A 19830-nucleotide genomic window follows, 5' to 3' on the forward strand; every position below is an offset into this window, starting at 1 on the left:
ACTATTTTAACCTATACTACTGGGATTTCATTGCCATGCGGATCTTGGATCACGTCAGAAAATTTATATAAAATCAGACAATGTAAAACATATTGGGAGCTAAATACTTTTTAACTACAATATGCAAGCCAATTTATTTTTTGTTATATAAAACTGATTGCCTAGGCATAGATCTTATGTTCTTTAAATCTAACATAGACCTGTCCAATCTATTGTTTTATGTGACAGATAGTGCACACATATACTTGAGTGTAGCCGATCAATCAACTTATTGCGAAATATAAAAAAATTGCTTAAAGTTGGTGGTCGTTTTCACTAGAGTTTTAATCCGAATCTGGATTTTGGGGTGTATGTTTTGATTTGCTCAGAGTCCAGTAGCGGCTGGATTTGACCCAGGAAGGGAACGGCTGAAATTCTAACCAACTCGACCGACTCCTTGCCACGGCAAGATCACGTTGGTTCCGCTCCGCAAAAAGTATCCACAATGGGATTTCGGAAACGCGTTCTCCTCTACTTAACGCTGCGAGTTGCGACTGGGAAAGGTGGCAGACTGGCAGGTGAGAATTCTGACCCCAAGACGCCAGCTTTGAACCTTCTCTCTTTTGGGAAAATAAAAATAAAATAGAATAAACTTCTTTTTGGCTTTTCCTTGGTGCGTGTCGCCTCGAAAACTTCTCGTTGTGCTGCTTACGTCGAGACGACGCGACGATGGGAACTCTCTTCTCCTGCTTCTCTCCCGCCGCGCCGGCGGAGACGAAGAGGAGGCGGCGCGGCATCTCATCCGCCCATCCGCCGCATACCGGCGTGGCCGCCGACCCCGCAGGGTCGAGCAGATACCGGTCGGGGAGGAAGGAGCCGGGTGGGGAGGGCCTGACCCAGGAGCAGGAGCAGGCCCTGGCGGCGGCGGCGAAGGCCGCGGCCTCGTTGCTCCTCCGCCAGAACGGCGGGGCGGCGGGGGTGGCGGATGTGCTGTTAGACCGGTCTTCCTCCGTCCGCGACCGGCCTCCCGCCGGGAAGAAGAAGCAGGCGCTGCCGAGGAGCTCCAGCTCCCGGCCCCGCTCCCTCGCCGATCCCCTCGTCCAACCTCAACAGCTCATCAATCAGGTTAAAAAAAAAAATCGTGGTTATACAATACCTTTTCTTTACATCAAAAAAAAAAAAAAAAAAAACTTCCAATCATGTGTATGCAACATGAGAAGCTTTTCCATGGACAAATTGCACATGAATGAATCTACTTCTTCTGAGATAAGATGAATGAATCGAATTTTGCTTTGCTTAATTGGAGAATTCTTTTGTATCATTATATCTTCCGCCTATTGTCTGTTGTCGATCGGGTTTACACACACAGGAATGCCGATAGTGGTTGATCAACCTGTCACAAACACTGATCAAATGGTGTATTAGCACTGTTAACCTTTTTCTTTTTCTTTTCCTTTTTTTCTCTTTTTTTTTTTTGGGGGGGGGGGGGGGAGGGGGGTGTTGAGAATTAGCAGTGTTAGTCTTATATTTTGTTGATTACTTTTGTTTAAACTTTATGATTGTTAATAACATTTTTGCTTTCTATTCTAAATGTCTTATTATCCTTCTGTGTGCAAGGAACCATGATGATATCTTATTTTATAGAACTGATGAATGAAAACTATTGATTTTCCCAGTTCGAATCCCAGGATATAATGAGTGAACTGGCTATTGCTTGGCTTGTAGAACTAGATTAGAATTTAGAGTCTTGTTCTGCCAGTTCCTTGAGTTTTAATTTTCTGATTTTATTCACCATTTCGCAATTCATTAAAATACATGCCTGCTAAGTTTAGATTTCTTTGTAATCGATGGATCTTTAAATCTTTTGGATCTGTTCTCATTGATTATGCCTCACTTTATTTGACAAAAGGAAGTGTGGAATTGATTTTTGACAGTAGCCTCTCGGTTGCCCTTTTGTAATCATGTTGTTCCCTTTCATTCAGGAGGTTTCAGATGCAAGAATAAAGTTGCTGCACATTCTTTTATTCTTGCTAACATATCAATTGGCTCATGTTCTCCCTTTGCCATTTTGACTGAAAAAATAATTCTTTTGCTGGTCAAATGTCTGCTCCTTTTCTAAGAGTGAGAGTCCCCTTACTTCTAGAATTGTGTTATGTTGTTTGCAGGCTGTGTCAATTACTTGGATCTGATTTTGCGATTGTATCAACTATTTTTAAAGAAAAAAGTCTGCTCCCATCCTTTTTTTGGAATTGTTTGTTTATTGCTATCTTGTATTCATACTAATTGTCCTTAGACTTGGTGTAGAAAAGAAAAGAAAGCCAAGGGAAGAGAAGAGAAAAAACGGTTTGAGGATATACTACTCCAAACACATATCCAGCATTTCCTTGCTTTCTGCTCTTAAATGTTGATAAATGAAACAAGCCAATTATATATTGATGTTAGAGTCCTGCTGGACTGAGTTATTAATTTTTCCTCGCTTTTTTTCTTGGTTAAATGTTTTGTTATCCTCAAACAATTTTTTCAAGTTTTCTGAAACAGGATGTAAAGATTGACGATTTGGAGACCAATCACTTTGTTCTTGTCCATGGAGGTGGCTTTGGTGCTTGGTGTTGGTATAAAACTATTGCGCTTCTAAGAGATGGTGGATTTAAAGCCACTGCCATAGACCTGACAGGTTCTGGAACTCACGCTTTTGATTCAAACAACGTTACAAGTCTTTCCCAGTATGTAATGCCACTTACTAGTTTCCTTGAGAAGCTCAGTGATGGGGAGAAGGTTGGTATGCCTCCTGTTTCTTTAAGAAAAAGGGTTCAAATAGCTTCTCATATGCATTTTTTTCTGATGAGTTTAGTGGGAAAAAAATATTAAACTTGAGTCTGGAAAGACACGATTCACAGATGCATACCAAAAGCGCGACTGAAACTGATTGTGGTCATAAATAACATGAGATACAGAGAGAATACTAGAATAGCACCCTTGAGCAAAAATCATATAATTGTGGTATCTGTAAGAGTTGTTTTCTTTTTCCTTCATTCCTCCTTTCTTTCTTCCATTTTCATCTCATATCAAAGATATGGCCAGGAAACAGCCAATATATTCGTCTGTGACACATTGTCAGGTGCTGTTACTTGTCTCTACCTTTTTAGGTGAATAAAGAAGAAAAGAAAACAGTGATTTGGCTTTAACAAAGGTCTTAGGCCTCTGCTTTACTAGCAGAGGCAGTATAACCTCTTGTCTTACCATTTACACTCGAAGGCTGCATTAATTCCTAAAATATTTTGTAGGTTATTTTGGTGGGACATGATTTTGGTGGTACCTGCATATCATATGCCATGGAAGCATTTGCATCTAAGATTGCCAAAGCTGTTTTTGTTTCTGCAGCTATGTTGACAAATGGTCAGAGTGCTGCCGATATGCTTGCTCAACAGGTGGGGATCTGTCATTTCTATTCCCTTCTTCTTTTCCATTTTAGAAAACATAGGAGACATTTCAGTAATGTCAAATACTGTCATCGTGATAAGCAATATTGAGATTCCATGTGCACGTGCGCACTTGTGTGCATGTATGAAGGAAATTGGATTGTAGATGAAGAAATTCAGTGTGCATTCTTGTAACTCGTATGCTCTCTGCTATTTTAGGCACTCTCAAATGACTTGCTGCAGCAAGCCCGGATATTTTTGTATGCTAATGGAAATGATAATCCTCCTACTGCTGTCGACTATGACAAGTCACTATTACAAGACTTATTCTTCAATGCAAGTCCTGCTAAGGTATGTTTTGCTGTTTCTGCTTGGTTCATTACACTCCAAACTTGATTTCCCTTGGATGACTATGATACTGCTAACAAAAAAATTGAGTCTTTCTATCCAAATTGTATCATCTTTGGTTGGATGGATTCTTACAGTGACTTCTAACTCTTCTTGTCGTATCAAGGATGTTGTATTGGCTTCTGTTTCTATGAGGCCCATCCCCTTTGCACCTGTGTTGGAGAAGATATCACTTTCAGTGAAGAACCATGATTCCATTAGGAGATACTATATAGAGACCACTGAGGACAATGCGCTACCCCTTTCCCTACAGAAGAGCATGTGCGGTTTGAATCCTCCGGAACGGGTTTTCCAGCTAAGAGGAGCCGATCATTCACCATTCTTTTCGAAGCCTCAAGCACTGCACAAGTACTTAGTGGAGATCGCAAAAATTTCCTCCTGAAACACATTGTAACACTTTCTGGAAGGATTCCCATGACTAATCTATTGCCTGCACTCATGGCCATACACATGATGCAGATGCTTGCATGCACAGCTTACCTTGGTCCCTTATTCGCAGATGCATGCATATTGTGAGTGGCCCCGGCTTGTTGTATCCTTCTTTAGCCTCATAATGGATATGGCAATTTGAGTTCTCAGCATCATAGCAAGCCTGTTGATGCCTGCTAACCCCCCTCGAGGCTTGTTCCAAATTGAGAATTTGAACCATTTATTTTGGTGGTGCTTCTTTCAGAAATTTTTGTTGTGAGGCCATAAGCTCTGTTTTTGTGAACATTGTGCCATGTGAGATCATTTTGTTATTCTCAGATATCAGCAAGACTACAGGGTGGGTGGTGGATTATGCCTTCAGGTATGATGAAGGGAAGCTGATGTTTTTGTGATTGATGCAGTTATTAAGTTCTACAACTTCAAAAACCTTTGTGTTCCCTGTGGATAAAAGTAGAAAAAAACAAAAAAAAGGGGGGAAAAAAGCTCCAAGTGGAACATGAGTAAAAACTTTTGTTCATAGAGTTCAATATTTGATGGATTACAAAGAGTGCACTACTGTTTGTGGTGATTATTTCTGTTGTTATATGGTACTTGACTTCTAATTATTTGTGGCTGTCGGTGGCCGTGCAAGTGTTAATTAAGGCTTTTTAAACGAAGAGTTATCCTGATCATATCATCACTTTTCTCGAGCAAAATTAGATGCATTTGATGATTCGAATGGATTAAAAGAATATTCATTCTCATCAAATAACATGCTCAAATAGCATGCTGTTAAACCAAGAGTCTTTTGTGGATGGTCAATGTACAGTCATAGACAAAACAAGTGCACAAACTAATAGTTTGGGCAACTCTCAGTTTTTATAGACATGTATCCGGCATATCTATCACATATTTTTTTGAAGAGAAGAGAATATTTGATAAATAACAGGCCTAATCAAAAATTGTTTTGGATAAGATATGGTACTGTCACTTTATGTTGACTCTCAACATTCTTCTCTCTTTCCTTAATCCTCTTAGAATAAATGTAAAGAAGAGGATTCAAAATAATTATTTTGTAACATTTGCAGCACCCATTCAAATGAAGTAACATTACTGACTTAAAAATTATGTAAAAGATGCAATAAATAATTGGTAGAGAATGATTTGGACAAATAATACCTCAATTATTTTGTTATTGATCATTATTTTCCATTGCAACAACAAATCATAGTACTACAATTGTTGTTATCTTATTCTCAAGCAATCTCAGTTCAAGCATATTTTGACTATATAATCACTGTGTTTTTGAGAAAAGCAGAGAGAGATCTACCTGCAATCTAATTATTCATGTCCAAATTATTGGGATGCAGCATCCAAGAATTATACCTAGAATTTTTGGTTGCCAAGAAAAAAGTGTGACTACAAGATAAGCCTGCAATCATGGCAAAATAATCATTATAATAATGATATTATTGGATCATTATAAATGAATGGCGATGGTAAACAAAACATATGCAGAATTTTAAATAGATTTTGACCCAATAATCAATACAAAATAATATAAATTATGCTTGAGGGTTGGTCTATAAAACCTTTCGAATGATTCACTACAATTCAATAATTTGACGAACATCCTCCGCATGCCCTTCATTGTCAATCTTCTACAAGTCTAACCATCCGGAATGATTCGATTAAAACTATTAAAATTAAATTATAAAAAATTATCTGGATATTCATGTAGGATGGAGCTGAAAATTATATAGAAATCAGGCTTATTGATCAATATAGTTTTTATTTTTTAAGAACTTGTCCAAATTCTAGTCTTTATACTATGAGAAGAGAAAAAAAAATCTCCCACAAGATTGAGTTTGGTTGATATGGAATCATATTTAAATAGACGATCTAATTCATGAATTATACTACCAAATTTTCAGTCCAAACCAAATAGGCCGTAAGAAAGATTTTAATCCAATAATTACTTTTAGTTTAGAGGGGATTAATCACGTCTATCTACTTTCCATGTATATGAATGAGCCTCGCCTTCCTCCGTTCTTCCGCTCTCCATTCCTAATCCCCAATTCCCGATCTTGAGCTCTTCCCATTCGATCCGAGGAGCAAGGTGAGAAATCCTAACCCTAAATCTGTGCTTCGATTAGCTCGCTGCGTTTGTAGATCTCACTTGGAATCTCTCGAGAAAGTTTTTTTGTGTTAAAGATTCTGGGTTTCGACTGCGAGTCGAATTTCCGTTCTTTTATTGCCGATCCGTTGTATTTTGCGACATTCTGCTCGTATCTTATCTTTTTCTGGTCTAACTTTGGATTCTCCTCTCCGAGAGATCACTGGGTTGCAATCTGAGGTCAAATTGTGCTATTTTCCCTCTCTTTTTGGTCCTTCGGGTGGTCGTTTTCTTGTTTCTTGTCGTTTTATATGACAATTTCGCGCAAATAATTATATGCGTGGAAATCTTTGGTTTCGCTGTCTCCAAACTTTGATTTGTATGCTGTGATGCCGGATTCCAACTTGAACCGTTTATAAAATGGGTAACAACTGCCTGGAGTGGGCGTCAGCTTAAATTTGTCTATAATGGAAGAAGTTCAAATATTTAATCTAGCTATGATTGATATGAACCGTTTGAAAAATGGGTAACAACTGCCTGGAGTGGTCCTCTGCTTAAGTTTTAGCTTGTTTCATTTTTGTATCCTGATTGATATGATTTAGTTGGCAATACTTTGTCATTGTAACGCTTGCAACTGTTTTGGATGATCATAAAAGTTAAAACCAATTAATCATAAGATATGAACCATGCAATGTAATAAAATTTACTTAATGATTGTGCAAAATCTGCTGTCCAATTAAAAATGTACTGCATCTCATAAGTATTTCATAGTAATGAACAACAAATCTCAGAACAGCCTGAAATTTTATAGCTTATGAACCCTCATGTTTCTATCTGTAGCTTGGAGAAAATTTATTAGTCCGACAATTTTTCTTTTAAGAGCCTGTTTGGATATTCCTGCAGGATTGGATTGAAAATCCCACAGAAATCAAGCATGGTCCGTCCAGCATATATCTTCTAAACTATGTACATAGCTTATGCCTAGTATTATAGAAAATGAGGTCTAGCCTAGCCCATTTCAACTACACCTCTTCCAGTCTATTCTTGTAGGATGGAAAAAAAGACCTAATGATGTTCTTTTTTTCTCCCTATGGGATTTAAGGCGGTCCACTCTGAAAAAAATTCTGTGAATGCTGTGAATATGGGCCTTGCCTGGCCTATGTTCTTGTGAATCCTGTTGGATTGCACAGGATTATCAAAACGAGCCCTAAATTTTATAAAGTTACATAAACTGAGGTATATAGCCAACTTTGAGGCACACCATCACATATATCATTGAAGAACTGTTATTGTTGATTCTATGTTTTTGGTTGTGTTTATATAATCATTTGTTTCTAGTGTAGCACCTGGGCTGTGTCTTCAAGAGATGTTTAAAGATTTCTATGTCAACCACTTGCTCTGCATGCTATGATGCTAAGTGACTAATACTATTGTAAAAGATCTATTGAATTCCATACTATAAAAGAATTCTACCTAACCTGAATATCCAAACAAAGCCTGTCTGTACTCCTAATCTATTTTGTCCAACATTCCTCTCCACCTCACATTTTAATGGAAGATAACACAAATATTCTTTTTTCCTTGTTGTCCCACACGTCTTGTTGTATCTCTTCCTTTCCTAAAGGTTCCTTTGTCGTTATCTTGTCAGGACCACTTGCTTCATCATAGTTCTATACCATGCGTAGCTTGCAGAAATATTACTTTTATAGCTGTCTAATTGCTCTCTTGTTTAAAAGAATGGGTGTCATTTCTGTAAGTTTAAAACCATTGAAACTGCCATGAAAAACATGAACAAATTTTGTACTAGTTCTTCTATTTAGAGTTCTTATCTGTTCAAGAATCAATTATTTACATTTCCATTTTCTGTAGGCATGCTCAACATCTAGAGGTACTTAATGGCCTCCCTATGTGATTTTTGTTTAAAAAATCAAGTAGAGCTCTAGATCCCTTGGCTTTTCTAAGAGCTAATTAATCATATATTGGAAGAAAATTATGTTAAAATTAATTTCCCTGTGTGTATATTCTCAGACCTAACATGGTTCTTTTAATTCATTTGATTCCCACTCTTAAATCTACTGCAGGAATTTCCTAGCTGGGAGGAAAATGAACAAACATATGGGACTTTGACTGCGAAATAAGCTTAAATAAGATTCAGTGAATTGTGCAGATTAAGTCATCTGCTTATCTAGGTCGTACGCAGCCAAGTCAGGTTAGTTATGTGATAACTCTTGGCACTGATGTTGAATTTCATTTTAGTTTTTTCCCCAAATAATTGTGACACCTCTCCTTGCGTGAGTATATTGTGCTTTCCTAATACCTATTACTTTTACTGGGATATTTCTTTTGAGGCTAGGAAGGAGATGATTTATAACCTGATTTCGACATATTTGTCAACAAATTCTCAAGTGATATCTGTCAATTGATGGTTTCAGAACAAAAAAAATTCCAAATGGATAAGGACTATAGGAAAGGCTCTGAGTTAAAGGTCCAAAGAGGAAGATATCACTTGAAGTTTGACTGTTAATACTACATATAATTGGATCATTTTCTGTATGATGTTTCTTGTGTGATTAGAAGAGTTGTTTATACAAAAAGATCGGATCCCTTGCAGATTGAAGATGGGTTGCAAAATTCTATCCAAATACAACTTTTTCCTTTTATTTGTCACTTCACAATATTTTACCCTAATACATTACACAATTTGAAGAAGAATCTTTAAATGCCTTAAAGCCCTTAATATCGGTGCAGTATCCTCTTACATATATTTGGGACAAAGATTGGAGGAAGGTCCTTAATGGAAGGGCTTGGTTTCATGTGAAATGATTATAAGGGAGGAGGGAGAGACCTAAGGATTTCTTTATGAGATCTAAGGATTTGAAATAGCTTAAGTGAGAACATAGCTCTTATAGTAGCAGATTGTGGAAAAGTTTACGAAGTTAATCCCTAATTTAGTCTTATTGCTATTATTTATGCTCTCTAGAATAGAAACTGCTTTCATTTGCCATCGCAAGGTACGTAGTGCTTTATAGCAGCAGATTGTGGAAAAGTTCAGAGAACCATGCAAGAGTGGTCTCATCTGTGTCACCTATCTCTGATAACTCTTTATAGATAATGTGAGGGTCTCATCTGTGTCACCTATTTTTGATGACTCATAATGTAAGAAGGATCTGACTGCTCCACTATAAGTTTTTTTTATGATAACCTCGCAAATGATCTAACAGCAGAGTTCCAGTTCTGTAATCTTATGTCTCAATAAAGTTCCTGCTAATGCGGAAGGCAGAAGAATCAATAGATCTATATTCACGGCAGGCCATTTATAAAAAATGATGTTATCTATTTACCACCTTTGAAAGATTTGTGTTCTTACTCTTTTCTTTTTGGCTCAGGAACAACCACTAAACCATGCTATAGCCATATTACCGAGACTAATATAAGCTTATTTGCTATAAGATAATGCACTGGCACATTTTAATATCTGATTTCATTTTCATTATATTTGCACCTGTTTTCTCGATAAATCTTGGATTTCTATGCTTCATTTTGCAAATGATATATATTAAACTTCCATTTTCTGAAAGTTTGGGCTACTTTATATGAGAACTAGAGAATGGGTCGCGGTGTAAGCAGCGGAGGAGGGCAGAGTTCGCTGGGCTACCTCTTTGGGAGTGATGAGACCCCTAAACCTGCTGCAAATCAAACTTCAGCTGCTGACGACACTGCACATTCCCAAAAGCCTTCTACTGCTTCACCACCTGTTGATGTCAGCAAGCAGATTCCAGCAGGCATCCAACAAAAGACGGCAAACAACTACCACCGTTCGGATGGCCAGAACAGTGGAAATTTTCTTACGGTACAAACTCACTTGCCCTAAGTTAAGCTATTCAGTACATACTGCTGCTTGGCTGTTCTCTGTTTGATGGATTGCATTTTGCCTCGCCAATAGTTCTTGGCGTACTCTTTTACCTGTACAATTTGATTTCTATTGCCTTGTTGATTGATCTGTGACCATTATTGACCACAAACTGTGAGTTCTATTTTTTTTTCATTTTCCTTCATTCATCTCTGGCTTGGTCTATTAGCCCATGATATCAAACTCGTGAAAGAAAGGTATCTTCTGTATGTAAAAGTATATCTGCATTGCCTGCGGCTCAGCTATGCATTTTTAAATCCTGAGACAATTCTATCCGCATCAGTCATGCATAGAAGAACCCTCCCTCCTTTTCTTGGTAAACCTGTTTTCCAGATTATGATCTGTTTGACTGTAACGAATTCCTCGCATCATGAGGATTGTGTGGAAGCCAAGAAAACAGTTTCACTGCCTGCTTTTCTGAGTTCCAAAAAGGAGATCGATCTTCTTACATGTTAGTAAACAAGTTAGGTTCTCACATTTCTGCATATCTGGAAGGATAATACTAGTTTTCCGTTGTGCAGGACCGGCCTTCAACAAAGGTTCAAGCTGCTCCTGGTGGCGGTTCTTCCCTCAGTTACCTCTTTGGTGGCGGGGGCAACTGATGAACTAATTGGTGGTTACAACTGTGAGAATGTATCAAACAAATGAAGAAATGATATCACTGTTTAGACCTGCAGATTTCAAATGGATGATGATTTCATTTTATTGTTGGGAGACCGATCATGTACTTTATAACTCGCCAACGTAAGATGTTTTTGGTGACAATATGTTTGCCTAATTGATGAATAGATGACAAACTTTCATCCTTAAGAAGTGTGTTCCCCCATTCTTAGTATTGGTTCTCTGAAATAGGTGTTATAGTTCTGTCTTATTGCTTAAAATACTAATATATGGTATTCTATTTCCTGCTAATTGTTTGATTTCACTGTGAATAGGATTAAAACTGCAGTTATGTAGTGTTGCTCTCTTAACCAGGGTAGTCTATCTCTGCGCCCTGTTATGTTTAACTGTTCAATCCAACACTCAATGGACCTATCATGCGAAGTGAGTCAGGGCTGGTTACAGGATAACAGCCCACTCATAAATGGGAAACTTGATGACGTGCACCAGCAAGCTCTCTCTCTCTCTCTAACAGATGTCACTATTTTTTTTCTTTCATTCACTTCAACTAAATCAATAATTAACTCGGAAACTTTTGAATCCACTGCAGAGTTTCCTCAGATTCCTGAAGAGTTTCATGCAACCACTATCAAAGCTTCCGTTCATCAGTGTTCGTACTGCTAACTGTTGAAACATACAAACCAGAGCCAGATTAACATTCTGCTTGCTCACGTTTTAACATTTGATGTTACTTTTTCATCATTGTTCCTGTTTACACTGCCATCTGAAATATTCAGCACAGAATTTAACTCACATATAGAGCCAGTTATGCAGAACGTCTCGTATATGATCAGCTCAAGTCTTGCAAGTTATATTTTTAATTCCACCATATGAAAGCTTTCAGAGTCCACCATTAGTGTCTGAATGAAGCTCGACTCCCTCTTGAAGCATGCCTCCAAAAAGCTCATATAATTTCATTTAAAAGCCAAAGCACATGGAATGCGTTCCTCTCTTTTCCAAACACTGGACCCTGCATTCTTCAGATGAAATTAGATTTGCTTCACATATAGTTAATTCTGCAATTTACTATTGGTCAGTTGATGATGCTCCACCGTCAGGTCCAACAATTGCATTAGAGCTGGCTAACTAGAGGTCTAGTATTCTTGCACTAATGACAGATGTGCTTTACAGGACTCAACCATTATGAGCCATCAAGATACAGTACATTCAAACATGGATTATTATCAGGAATGCCTGCACTATATGGAAAAAAAATCAATTGCATGATTTCTAGATTATGTTCTCTGCTAATTTGGGTCACAACTGATAATCTTGCAGCCAAATCTGCAGAGTCATCGGATAATTTAAAGGTGTACACAAGAATTTAGCAAATATATGATCACCCCAAATAAGAAATCAAGCGTTACAGAAACCCATTGGATTTCATTGGAGGGGCTTGTTCTTTGGAAGAAAGCATGCCCTTTCACCTTCTTAAATCAAATGAAGTATCTCGCCAATTGCTCAATACTTTCCATTGCCTATGAATGTTGATAAACTTCAGCGTGTCATCAATCCTTGCATTGTCTGTAGTCCTTCTTCAGATACCTTGTTAGCCTTGATTGTGCTGATGGCATTGGCAATATTGCCCTAAATAAAAGGTTCAGCAGATAAACAATTGAAAAACATTAGTTGCATGGCTGAACAAGTACATTCAGCTAGCTTTTTCAAGAAATTAGAAGCAGGGCACAGTTTGGCACCCAAACAATCAGCATGCTGTGAGGCCTTCCACCGCCTCAGGTGGATTGGGGCCTGACAACCATGTAGAAGCATGTCTAAAGAACCAAAGTAAGAAAATTACCCTCCAAGCTCCAAGCTTGGAACGGAGAGTTTGCCACTGTGATAGCCCAAACACTCGCTCTGTATGTTGGCTGCACATCAAACAATGAAACTTGCATGAATAAAAAATAATGGTTTGGCTTGAATTCCATCTGAACAGTATAAACCCTGTTATCTTCACCCCACCACTCAACAAAATAAATAGAACAAATGAACATTCACTAGGCAATGATTACCTCACAATCACAATTTGATTCATCTGATCCATCTTACAGTCCAGAAGTTTGGAGGTAATTGCTTTAACAACCCAATATTCTACCTCCTCATCTGTGATCTGCATGACAACTTATTTAAACAAGAAACAACAATTGCAAATAATAAAAAAATAAAAGGCAAGCTCAAAGATATGGGTTACCCGAAGTGTGTCCTTGATGACAGAATATGGAATTTCACCAGAATCATTGGACCTGAAGTCTAGCAATGACATCAACCTCATCTTCATTATGCAGTCTTCATGAACCAGACCTGTAGATCCCTTGTCATTAAAAAATTAAACAAAAGCAATGGATGTTGATAAATCCACAAAACAAGCTTCCCACCATAGCTTTTCAGTAAAGTAGAATTTGCAGCATGAAAATCTAGGTAGGCGTCAAGCCTTTGAGTGAGAAAGATCTTCAATAGCTGGTAAACCAATGCATACTTTCCATCCTTTTCCAGCTGCCCAACAGCAGGCATGTCTAAAAGATCACACTGCAAGAACATCATAATTCTGAAAAGTCATTCCATAAATTGTAAATAGTAAGAAGAGATAGAAATATATAACTAAATGCATTAATAAATAAACAGTCAGAATTTGAACCCACCAATCAATAGAGAATGGTTTATAATATCCTTAAAATTCAAAAAGAAGAAAATGATAATTCGTTTCACAGGGAAAAAATTTAAAACCGTACATCATAGAGAGATTCAACCTGGTTATTCATTTTTTATCCTTTCACTACATTCTTGTTTACTTCGCTGTAGTCAGGTGGATGACATGCTCCCCAGGTGAGAAATGGAGACAGATTTGTTAAAATGATATCAGAAATCATAATCCAAATGAAGAATGCTGGACAAAGCAAGAACCCCAACCCCCCAAATTACATCATATGCCAGAGGCTACAACAGAATTTAAGCCAATAGCGGATGCTAAACAAAACCAAACTCAGGTCGCTAGTTTCATGGTTCACCGAGATTGGTCACCTGGAACCCACCCAACCAGGTCATCTAAGGTGGCTGGGTGAAGATGACAGCCCATGAATGAGATCTTGTTAATGTCTTCCCATTGTCGGCCCATGCCTGCTTCAGACTGCCATCAGCAAAAGAAATTTCTGGATTCAAGCCTTCCTCAGCTTTATGTTAAGGTAAGGTTTTGATTGCATATTGAAATTATATAAAGCCTATCGACAAGATCAAGCTAAGATATTATACAGGAATAAGAATTACCAGCTTTAATATATATATTAGGCTAGGAGGACATGCCATGAAATCTAGTAAGGGAGACCACCATGAGTGGATACCATGGAGCTAATGAAAACAGAATTGTTCTGATAGACCTAAGAAAATCAACTGAGAAAACTCCTGTTATTATAGAGAAATTTGCATTCATCACTAGGGAACACACTGTTGTATGTTTAGTCAAGATGCAAGCTTACAAATTAACCTTACATCTTTAGCATATTTGGAATACCTGGATTCCTTTACAGATATGAGACTATTCAAAACAGAAATAACTTTCAATCAAACAGACAGAGGCTAAACACAACAAATAGCATCTTCTTAGATATTGTGGCCGATGCTTAAAAGACATTTGCAACCAATTTAAGAGATTGCTCTGCCTGAACTAATTCACACCTTTGACACCACTCCTGAGGATCGGTACAAGAAAACTATATTCATTACAGCATAAGTCTTGACATGATTATAAAAGTATTTTTTGGAAAAACAAAAGAGTATCAGATGCCCTCTTAATGTATTTATAAAAAAATTTTAAGTATTGTTCAAGCAAGATAGATCAGAATATGGGCTTTCATCTTCCAATTCTCAGACCATTTCCAAAGTTCCTAGCATGGGCATCAATTATCCTGAGAAGTGCTTCAAACAACCTCAGCATTCATGTGACATAATTTCCTTATTTTTTGAGCATCCTTCTGAATTGACCTACTATCACCCGCCCCAAAGGAGATGTTGCCATCACTGTCCAGTGTCTACTTAACTCTTCTGCTTAGAACCTCTGCAGTGTAATGCTTTCTACAACTCCAGTAATGGCCCGACCAACATAGCTTGTCTTCTTCTGAGGTAAGGAACACTTGGTCCAACAAAAACACAACTCCAGCTTCAAACCATCAATTTCCTCTATCTTTCTTAGGAAAGAATATTTCAACTAGCCAACAGCTACTTGATGAAAGGACTTCAAGACTCCTTAAGTAAAACAAAAGATGCAAAAGAAAGTTGCACTCTCAAGGCACTTGTAAGTACAAGACATGAAGCACAGGCTTCTGCCCTAAGCTTCTGCCTTCCTACATGATAATCTACCCTCAAAAAAATAATAACCAAGCAACCAAAAACAATGAATAAAACAAGGAATAAGTGGAGGAATGAACATTTGCAAGGAGTATAATTGCAGCACCAAAAGAAGGGTTAAACATCGGACTGCAAAACAAAGAGATAGCAGCCCACAACATAAAGAGATAGCACGGCAGCATTTATTCAAAGAGAATATCGCTAAAAGACTTCATAAGAAAATAGATATAGAATATAGAAATCCATAGCACACAAACTATCTATGAAATTAAAATATAGCGTTGATTTCTTCAATCAGAACACTCGTTTCACAGGCTAAATGCTTTAAACTTGCAGATTCTCCACTTAGGTACCTGAAATATGTCAGGAGACTTCACAAACTCTATAACAGCACGCACAGCTTCCTCTTTGGCCTCATTCATTGTATATGACTCCTCACCAGTACCAGAAAAAGTAGCTAAATACTTGGTCAGAAAAGCAAAAGAATCTTTGACCATGCTGCAGATTTAGAAAAAAGGGAAGTTCATACAGCCAAATATAAAAGGAAAAGGATTAACAATAGCTTGATCATCAATCTGAATGTACACCTCTTGTCCTTTAAAATGTTCGAAATGGTGAGGAAAAGCTCCCTTTGGTCCATTTTTCCAATATTCCACTCTTGCAGAAAACTATCTATCTTTTTGAAAGAAGGTATAATGCTTTCAGTAACTTTTCCACTGGCTGCCAAATTAAGTGCTTTGCTGTAGACAAGGAACCTGCTGTGGGCATTCTCTAGCAGATTGTACAAATTGAACAGGCTGTTTGGATCATGCAGACATATAAGAGACAGCTTGGGGGTAAAATCTTTAAACATCACTAGTTTATTTTCCTTACATCTTCAGGCGCCAAGCAGGCTTATCATTTGGTTGCTGCACAACTTTTGCTGAAATACGCTTTGCCATCTCTAGTTCTTCATCAGGAGTGCTAGCTCTTGTGACAAGGTTGCAGATAACAGTGAATATACATTCCAGATCTACAAGAAAAAAAGTATGTTTTATACAAGCAACAAAAGCTAGTAAATATCACTGAAGGCAAGTAAATATTTGCAATTTGATTAGCTCATCGGCAAATGCTACGAGCAAAAGGATATGATTATTTCAGAGTCTTGTAGTAGGTTTTACTCAAATAAACAGCAAAAGCTAGTAAATGTCAGCCGAAGGCAAGTCAGTATCCGCAATTTGATTAGCTCATCGGTGAATGTGATGAGCAAAAAGATATGATTATTTAGGAGTCTCATAGTAGGTTTTACTCAAATAAACAACAAAAGCTAGTAAATGTTGACGGAAGGCAAGTCAGTATCTGCAATTTGATTAGATCATCAGCGAATGCTACAAGCACAAAGATATGATTATTTGGGAGTCTTGTATTTCTTAGTCAGGTAAAATTTATTTTTTTTCCAATTGAAGACATTGTATGTTGTTACAGACAAACTAAAATAAACATCTTGATAGGAGTTCTAGAAAATACATGAATATTTGGTCAGTATGGTACTTGATGAACAAATACATGACACTGCAATCCTCTAAACTACTTCAAGCAAATATACAATAATTAACAATCTGCTCTGGCAATAAAGCATGGATGGAACAAAAATATGATTCTCCTATAGCCTGAACAATTATAGAAAAAAAATGATTGCGTAAGCGAGGCACAAGTGATCCCTGTTACAACAATTTTATGATAATTAAATCAGTTTTAAAACAAGGATACCCAATATGCCACAAGTAGAAAATCCTACAAAAATTCTCAGCATCATTAAAACTTCTCCCAATGATATCTCAAATAATCATGCGCATATCACCATGTTACCTTTTCCCTCAAAGTGTATTGAAATTTATGGAAAAATACCATTATAAATTTCTCAATATGAGAGAAATTCAAGAATATTTCATTTCGATGACCTTCCAGATACAAGACAGAAATATTCTGGAAATGTACCAGAAAGTAATACATCTCTGTTTGTATTTAGCTTATGGGACTATGGCAAAACATCATTAAGACTGGAAATCTTTAGTTAACAAACTACTGCATGATTAGCCATATCTGGTAAAGTAATCATTCTTATTTTTGATTTTGGAAGTTTTCATAGCCTAGAACTGCTAAATTTAATTATATGTAAATTGTAACCTAAGACTCAAAAAACACTTAGTACTTGACTTTCACATAAAAGAGATGATTTAAACAGCATATTATGATGACGATACATGCACATGCTACCAAGTCTTGTCTTCCAAGGCTAAGGACCAAAGTTCAGAGAAATACCGCACAAGAAAACTGATGTTATTTAAATGGAATAGCTGATAAGAAATTAAAAATACCACCAACTTCCAACAAGCAGTTGTGATAGCAAAAGTTAGAAAATGTGGTAGATGATCCAATTGGTCTTGTGCAAGGACGTGGTTATAATTTATTGGATGCTAAGTATTGAACCAATTCATGCCAAAAACAGCAAACTAGAGTCATATTTTAGATAATCCTTTTGAGATAAACATCAACTCGCAGCATGTTATGATAAAATAGAATTTCAGCAGATCATTCAGACTTCAAGAAGAACTAGAAAGGTTGAGATTTCATCATAAGCATGGTATATCAGTTGCTGGATATACAATAATGACCACATAGACGTAGAGCATCTTGACTACCCTGATGATCTGGTTTCACCTTGCGAATGTTTATTGGCCTAAGAACTGGTAAATTTCACAAATAAAAGGTGATGGAAAGCACATAACTATTAGCTACAGATCCCATCTACCAATCATCATACCAAATTCGAAGTCACCTGGAACTGTTGAGTAAAACAAGTGATGGATTCATACCTTTTTCTGACACTCGTGATGCAATCAAATCTGCTGAAGTAAGCATTAAAGATGCCAGATCCAACCATCTACCCATAACCATACATTCCTGGGCTTCAATGCAAAGTCTGGTCACCTGAGGTTCTGCAACCTATCAAAAAGTAAATAAAAGAAATTAAACAGGGAACCATTTAATGCTTCAGTTCTTCATGTGAACATTCCTCTCCTCATTGCGAAAGCACAGAAGCATCAGGAAACAGCAGAAAAATCACACAACATCTCAATTGCCAACCATTTGTTTTATTTGTTTGAAGAAGATTCTAAAAAAACAATTGGCAGCACAGCAAGTGTTTGAATCCCGTAGATCCTTCCTTTTTCCTTACATGAAGACTTTACTGATGGTCCAACACTGCTTAACATAGAATCTTCTCAAGCCTGTGATGCCTAGAAACTGAATCTAAATGGGTTATCATGAGATCGATACGTCATCTTATGCGAACAATATGTAAAAGATGTAATTTTTACTAATTTTCTGATCAATTCTACTCAGGGACAAAAGAAAATCTAACAACCACCAAAAGAATGGGGAAAAAATCCAGAGCTGCTGATTACCCAAAAAGATAACAAAACTAACAGATATATAAACCGTTCAAATTCCTTATAGTAGAATCGAAGAATTTCATTCAATCAAACCCCTTTCTTCCAAAAAAAAAAAGGAATATAAATCCTCAAAAAATCTAAAAAGAGGGAAATTTAATGGAAGCTTGCGGGTAAAAATAGATCTAAGCGGGAAGCTCCCATACCTCGGGGCCTGCGTCAGCCCAGGCAAGCTCCGAGGCGAACCGAACGACGGCGAGCACCGGATCTTCCTCCGAGGTAGCCACGATCGTCGTCATTTTGGACCGAAGATGGAGGAGAATCCGAAGAAAAGAGAAAGAACCTGGGCTTGGAGTCACGGGACGAGCACTAGGGTTCGGAGGAGGACGCCCCAAAACCCTAATCCCAACCCTAGTTCTCCCGCGAACCAGCCGATGAGGAGGAGTTCGGATAGCGACCCTCTAGGCTACTCCCTGGTGTCCGACTGTGCCTATTAATCTCTGCCGTCCGTTTCCATGGTGAGGAGATCGGTTGGTGGTTATTCCAGTTGCACGCAGCGCATCAGGCATGCGAGATAGTTTTTTGAAAAGTCTTATTTTTTTTCATGAATACCCTTATAAAATTTAAATTTAAATAAATATTTTTAAAATTTTATATTTACTTCTGTCTTCTTATAAAATACTGTTTTTGCACAAATACTCCTAATATAATAGTTCTTCTAATATAGTTAATAAAAATCATATTTATTTTAATTTAAAATAAAATAAAATTTTGAAATTATTTTTTTTATTCTCCATCGCGATCGCCTTATAATTATTTCTTTTATACATCTATTCATTAAAAATATTTTAGTCATTTTAATTTGAAACCGTTAATTTTTTAATAGTATTAGATGATGTGGGTACATATGCAAAAATAAGGATTAAAAAAAGAATAGAATAGCAAAAAAGTGTTTTACTAGGGTATTCATACAAATATCAATTTTAAAAGGATATTTATGTAAAATTCGATATTTAGAAAGATATTTATGTAAAAAAATTCTATTGGAAAATGGTTCTAGGCCCTCCGCTTGTGCACCCAAAAGAAATTCCTAATGCTAACTTGGTAATGTAATATCCAACCATCCTGTGCGTTATACCAAATCTTTTGCCATGACCCCAC

General features: G+C 37.2%; 3 protein-coding genes across 5 annotated transcripts; 2 read left to right on the top strand and 1 right to left on the bottom strand.

Annotated features, from left to right (window-relative positions):
• The first annotated feature begins 631 nt into the window (after window positions 1-631).
• On the top strand, window positions 632-4554 carry LOC103718223 (putative methylesterase 11, chloroplastic). Its single transcript, XM_008806936.6, has 5 exons — window positions 632-1104; window positions 2518-2754; window positions 3264-3407; window positions 3618-3749; window positions 3913-4554. Exons 1-5 carry the CDS (start codon window positions 709-711, stop codon window positions 4186-4188), a joined length of 1185 nt encoding a protein of 394 aa, XP_008805158.3. The 5' UTR covers window positions 632-708; the 3' UTR covers window positions 4189-4554.
• Window positions 4555-5864: 1310 nt separating this feature from the next.
• Window positions 5865-11053, top strand: LOC103718224 (protein SPIRAL1-like 1). 3 transcript variants are annotated; one of them, XM_088721684.2, is made up of 4 exons: window positions 5865-6333; window positions 8412-8539; window positions 9909-10180; window positions 10762-11053. In XM_088721684.2, the coding sequence occupies exons 3-4, from the start codon at window positions 9938-9940 to the stop codon at window positions 10840-10842; spliced, it is 324 nt and encodes a 107-aa protein (XP_088577810.1). In that variant the 5' UTR covers window positions 5865-6333; window positions 8412-8539; window positions 9909-9937; the 3' UTR covers window positions 10843-11053. The 3 variants fall into 3 exon arrangements, with proteins under 3 accessions (XP_088577810.1, XP_008805160.3, XP_008805159.1); XM_008806937.6 differs by having other exon boundaries at window positions 5877-6333; window positions 9935-10180; XM_008806938.6 differs by lacking the exon at window positions 8412-8539 and having other exon boundaries at window positions 5868-6333; window positions 9935-10180.
• A 1051-nt stretch (window positions 11054-12104) lies between these two features.
• LOC103718226 (uncharacterized) lies at window positions 12105-19173 on the bottom strand. The gene is made up of 10 exons (XM_008806939.5): window positions 18876-19173; window positions 18094-18223; window positions 16112-16250; window positions 15826-16035; window positions 15592-15736; window positions 13276-13426; window positions 13092-13201; window positions 12913-13010; window positions 12699-12768; window positions 12105-12487 (listed from the first exon to the last, which is right to left on the bottom strand). The coding sequence occupies exons 1-10, from the start codon at window positions 18966-18968 to the stop codon at window positions 12398-12400; spliced, it is 1236 nt and encodes a 411-aa protein (XP_008805161.1). The 5' UTR covers window positions 18969-19173; the 3' UTR covers window positions 12105-12397.
• Window positions 19174-19830: the final 657 nt, after the last annotated feature.

Source organism: Phoenix dactylifera, chromosome 1 (genome assembly GCF_051530095.1).
Source record: "Phoenix dactylifera cultivar Ajwa chromosome 1, Ajwa_hap1_PhDact_Kaust_v1.1, whole genome shotgun sequence".
NCBI classification, from domain to species: Eukaryota; Viridiplantae; Streptophyta; class Magnoliopsida; order Arecales; family Arecaceae; genus Phoenix; species Phoenix dactylifera.